The sequence below is a fragment of the Cebus imitator genome, unplaced genomic scaffold (genome assembly GCF_001604975.1).
Source record: "Cebus imitator isolate Cc_AM_T3 unplaced genomic scaffold, Cebus_imitator-1.0 Scaffold265, whole genome shotgun sequence".
Lineage (NCBI taxonomy): Eukaryota > Metazoa > Chordata > Mammalia > Primates > Cebidae > Cebus > Cebus imitator.
In genome coordinates, this window is record NW_016107580.1 from 1,443,411 (window position 1) to 1,448,908 (window position 5,498).

The window sequence follows — 5,498 nt, forward strand, 5'->3', positions numbered from 1 at the left end:
CTCACCGCAACCTCCGCCTCCCGGGTTCAGGCAATTCTCCTGCCTCAGCCTCCTGAGTAGCTGGGATTACAGGCACGCACCACCATGCCCAGCTAATTTTTTTTTGTATTTTTAGTAGAGACGGGGTTTCACTATGTTGACCAGGATGGTCTCGATCTCTTGACCTCGTGATCCACTCGCCTCGGCCTCCCAAAGTGCTGGGATTACAGGCGTGAGCCACTGCGCCCGGCCAATTTTTGTATTTTTAGTAGAAATGAGGTTTCACCATGTTGGCCAGGTTGGTCTCAAACTCCTGGCTTGAAGTGATCCGCCCAACATGGCCTCCCAAAGCGCTGGGATTACAGCCATGAGCCACTGCGCCAGCCCTGAAATAGTTTTTCTTAACATAAAAGAAACATTTTAAGTGTTAGAAATGTAATAAAGGTAAAGTATTAGTTATAGTTTTCTTGTTCTTTACTCTTTTCTGTATGTTTTAAATAATTTCATTTTTAAAAATCCATTATTGGGTGGCTGGGCATTGTGGCTCACACCTGGGATTACCTCACCTTTGGGAGGCCAAGGCAGGTGGATCACCTGAGGTCAGGAGTTCAAGACCAGCCTGGCCAACATGATGAAATCTGTCTCTACTAAAAATACAAAAATCAGGCAGGTGGGGTGGCAGGTGCCTGTAATCCCAGCTGCTCAGGAGGCTGAGGCAGGAGAATTGCTTGAACCCAGGAGGCGGAAGTTGTAGTGAGCTGAGATCTCGCCACTGTGCTCCAGCCTGGGCAACAGAGCGAGACTCTCACACACACACAAAAAATTCATTATTACAACTTACTTTTCCAAAAGGCAACTGGAAGAGAAGAAAACTACGAAGATGGTAGTGATGACTGCGTAACAATGTGAATATACTTAATATCAGTGAACTGTATACTTAGAAATGATTAGGATTGTCAATTTTATGCTATGTGTATTTCACCAAAATTTTTCAAACAAATAAAAAGAAAAATATTTTTTTCCTGGGAACCACCATCCTTCTGGATATCAGAAAACATAATGAGGAGCCAAAATCCTGGGCCCTAAAATAGTAAAACAAATACTTGCTTCCTATTCCTTCTACTAATGCTTTAGAACTTAAAATGTAAGGCACCAATCTTATCTTTATAAAAGGGAAAATGGTAACAAGGTACATGAGACAGCCGGAGAGATATTACAGCCCTCAAAAAAGCATAAAATGGCTTGAAAAACTGCAACACTGGATCATCTGCTTACCTCTTTATGATCTTCAACTACACTAAGAAGTGTGTCAATTGTATTCAGAATTCCCATAGCAGTAACTGCTTTGTCATCACTACCTTCTTCATCTGGCCCCGTCTGGATTACTTGGTTAAATGTCATTGCCTAGATTACAGAGAATATAACTCAAGTTTGTCATTGAGGCATTATAAATATGTTTTGGTCTAAGACTTTTTTTTTTTTGAACATAAACTCAAGATTTTATTGTCTTCATAAAAGATGACACTTAGAACTGGATCACTTGGCCCTTTCTCTTCTTATCTCCTCCCAATTCAAAATGCTTGCATCTTTTAATAGCCAGCATTCTCTTAGATCTGCAGTTGGGCTCAACGCACTCGAGCCTCAGCACAATCTTCTTTGTAGTTTTAGCCTTTTTCCGGAAAATCGGCTTAGTTTGCCCACCATAGCCACTCTGCTTCCTGTCATAACGCCGCTTTCCCTGGGCATACAGAGAATCCTTGCCCTTCTTGTACTGTGTCACTTTGTGGGGTTGGTGCTTGCCACACTTCTTACAGAAAGTCCGGCGGGTTTTAGGAACGTTCGCCATTTCTGCGTGAGCGCTACCGGCACGGAAAGCTGGTCTAAGACTTTTAATTTTTAGAATGTTCTCATTGGGATACCACAACAAATCAATGTCTCCAAATTGATTAATGATAATAAAGAGCTTAAGCTTTATAATCAAATGGTCTACTCATTGGGTGACCTTAAACAAGTTACTTGACCTCTTTCTGCATGTTACTTCGGGGATTTCATACACAATGTGTGAGGACTAAGTGAGACAAGGTATAAAAAGTACTTAATATTGTGAATAGTTTTCATTAATATTGCTCATTAGTACTTGACAACGCCCAAATAAAAGTATATTTAATCATCAAGGGAGTTACTGATTTATCTTTTGTAATATTCAATCAATTATTTTGAGCATTCCAGGCCTCTCTACAGATAGTCATGCCTAAGATTAAGAACAACTACTATGGGCCGGGCGCGGTGTCTCACGCCTGTAATCCCAGGACTTTGGGTGGATCACCTGAGGGCAGGAGTTCGAGACCAGCCTGGCCAACATGATGACACCCCATCTGTATTTATTAAAAAAAAAAAAAAAAAAAAAAAAAACAAACAAAAAAAAAACTACTATGAAGGCTCATGTATGAATCCCACCCCCACCCTGTCTAGCTTAGGTAATTAACTTAACCATTTTGTATCTTACATTTTCTCTGTAGAACAGGAATAATTCTCACACACAATTGTGTTAGAATTAAGTAAGTTAAGTATCTGTCAAGGGCGTTATGTGCTACACAGTAATGTCTATCAAGTATCTGCTATAAGGCAGGGATCCCAAGTCCCCAGGCCAAAGACTGGTACTGTTCCATAGCCTGTTAGGACCAGTAGGTAAATGGCAGGTGAGTATTACTGCCAGAGATTCTCATAGGAGCACGAACTCTACTGTGAAATGTGCAAACTCCTCATGAGAAATCACTGCCTGATAAGAGGGGGAACAGTTTCATCCCAAAGGCATCTCCCCTGGACCATCTGTGGAAAAATTATCTTCCACAAAACCAGTCCCAGGTGCCAAAAAGGTTGGGGACCGCTGCTATAAGGTAAGGCAAGCCACTTGTGACACAATCTGGAACATACTGAGAGCTAAACTAAAATGCTTGCAAAAATGATATGTTCAAACAACATACCAAATGTTGTGTCATTTCCACGGCAATAGGAGTAACTTCTTCACTATATTCACAGATCATTTTCTGAATTACATTGGTAAGGTCATCATTTTCTGTTTCTCTTATAATATGAAGAAGAGCCTGCATTACAGGTCTGATGAATGGTGTGATATATTCTTTAGCTGTAAGAGAAAGAGTGTATCAATGAGCTTTTTAAAAAAGTACTTTCACATAAAAAAGGAAGTATGCCAAGTTTCTAGGATTATGCCTTTTTACAATCAGGCATAAAGACACTCATTACTATTTTTTTTTTTTTAAATAAGAGGCAGGGGTTTGCTCTGTTGCCCAGGCTGGGGGGCAGTGGCAATCACAGAACACTGCAGCCTTGAACTGCTGGGCTCAAGTGATCCTGCTGCCTCAGACTCCCAAGTAGCTGGGACTACAGGTACCTGCCACAATGTCCAGTTAATTTTGAAAAAAATTTTTGTAGCAATGTTGCCCAGGCTGGTCTTACCTGGCTTCAAGCATTCTTCCTGCCTCAGCCTACCAAAGCGCTAAGATTACAGGCGTGACCCACCACACCTGGCCAACATTCACTTTTCTTGACATACAAATCCTTTACCTTTTTCTTGATTGCTGATCAATACTTGAAGGGCAATGGCAGCTTCCACTTTCACAGGCATTTCTCTATCATCAATTAGACATCTTCTTGTTAGCTCTAAGGCCGTTTGAAGGTTCTGATCACTTTTGAACTTCACTTCACAAAAATAGTGAAGCACCCAGCAAGCCTTTTGTAAAAATACAGTGAGTTAGTGTAGATACCTTGCCTTAAATTCCCCCACGCTAATCTCTAATCCCTGAGTTCTGTGTATGGGACTTTGGAGGCTGGCCAGTGGTAGATGTGTCCAGAGACAACACTAGACCAGTACTATGATCCCAAGTTACTCTTTGGCTGCATGACATTTGTGTGGATAGCAAGATCTGAATGCAAAACACAGACAGACACTGCTACCAGACACAGATGAAAGCTATGCACACATTACAGCAGCCATGTAATCATGTACACTAAACAGAAACCTAAAATAAAATACAGCCTTCAAAGTGAACATTTAAAAGTTTCAATATAAAAGTCCAGAGTCATTCATTACAAGACAGAAGTATATAAATAATGCAGCTTTAAAACATACCCTTGCTCTCATGTAGCCTAGTTCACTGCTGAAGAGAGGGAATACATGATTCTGCAACATGTATTCCATCTGATCTTTATAGATCTTTTTCTGTAAATACAAACAACAATTATTTGGATACAGTTCCAAATACAATCATCTCAATTTCCAAATATATTAATACTGTTAAAAATGACTATTAACGCCATAACATATTCTCATTTTTTGAATCCCAGGATCCACAACCAATTTTCTTATTCCAGAACTTCACCACCAAAAACCACTGAACACATTTTGACATGTTTTCACATTCCTTGATTAGAAAGCCATAATGCCAAATCTCAAAAGCAATAGTGTCTGACTGATTTACATTTGCTTAATTTTGTCACCTTACAAATTTTATTTCTTATGAAACTTTTAGAAGGAAAAAAACCTCTCTGGTAAAGTTTCTAGCTAACATGATGTGAAAAAAAATCCTGCTTTGAAGCTAATAAACTGGCTATCTAAAAAGGTGCTACTTTTTTTTTTTTTTGGGACGGAGTCTCTCATTCTCACCCAGGCTGGAATGAAGTGGCACAATCTCGGCTCACTGCAACCTCTGCCTCCTGGGTTCAAGTGTTTCTCTAAAAAGGCACTCTCGATATTCAAGTTGCGTATTTTCTAAGTGCTAAGAAGCTTTTTGGAAGAGTTCCTTAAATTGCACATTAAATAAACATTAAAAACCTAAGCCACTTATATATCACCACTTACATAATCAGACATGACAATTAAGTGCAATGTGAGGCCCTAGACAAGGTTATGGAACAGAAAAAAGGACACAGTGGTAAATCTTGTGAAATTTAAAAAAGATCCATAGACTAGTTGATAGTAACATGCCAAAATGAACTTCATGTTCACGATAACTGTGCCTACCTATTTAAGATATTACCATTAAGAGAAGCTGAGTGAAAGGTAAGAACAGACAAATAAGATACTCAAATGTGCCAAGAGAACTCACTTAATTCCTAGCCTCTTACACAACAAATGATGGGAATGTCTTTAATATATACTTTATAAACTAAGAGATGGATGGGTGAACAGGTACAGAAAAGATGAAAGATGGCTGGGTGCAGTGGCTCACACCTGTAATCCTGGCACTCTGGGAGGCCAAGGCAAGCGGATCACCTGAGGCCAGGAGATCCAGATCATCCTGGCTAACATGATAAAACCCCATCTCTACTAAAAATACAAAAAATTAGCTGGGTGTGGTGGCACATGCCTGTAGTCTCAGCTACTTGGAAGGCTGAGGCAGGCGAAATCACTTGAACCCTTGAGGCAGAGGTTGCAGTGAGCTGAGATTGTGCCACTGGAACTCCAGCCTAGGCTAGAGTGAGACTCCATCTCAAAAAAA

At 40.1% G+C, this 5,498-nt stretch overlaps 2 protein-coding genes and 1 non-coding gene across 3 annotated transcripts in view; all 3 read right to left on the reverse strand.

The window, feature by feature from the left end:
- IPO7 (importin 7) overlaps window positions 1-5,498 on the reverse strand; it is a 64,365-nt gene that overhangs the window by 16,280 nt on the left and 42,587 nt on the right. Inside the window, exons 11-14 of the mRNA XM_037728442.1 lie at window positions 4,130-4,219; window positions 3,565-3,730; window positions 2,964-3,124; window positions 1,255-1,383 (exon numbers count right to left, since the gene is read on the reverse strand). Of these exons, the coding sequence (XP_037584370.1) occupies window positions 1,255-1,383; window positions 2,964-3,124; window positions 3,565-3,730; window positions 4,130-4,219 (546 nt within the window). The remainder of the gene's footprint in view (window positions 1-1,254; window positions 1,384-2,963; window positions 3,125-3,564; window positions 3,731-4,129; window positions 4,220-5,498) is intronic.
- On the reverse strand, window positions 1,450-1,850 carry LOC108283772 (60S ribosomal protein L36a-like). The gene has a single exon (XM_017500304.1). The coding sequence runs from the start codon at window positions 1,823-1,825 to the stop codon at window positions 1,505-1,507; it is 321 nt and encodes a 106-aa protein (XP_017355793.1). The 5' UTR covers window positions 1,826-1,850; the 3' UTR covers window positions 1,450-1,504.
- On the reverse strand, window positions 3,807-3,988 carry LOC119467200. Its single transcript, XR_005195731.1, has one exon. It is a non-coding gene; the product is annotated as a small nucleolar RNA SNORA23 (small nucleolar RNA).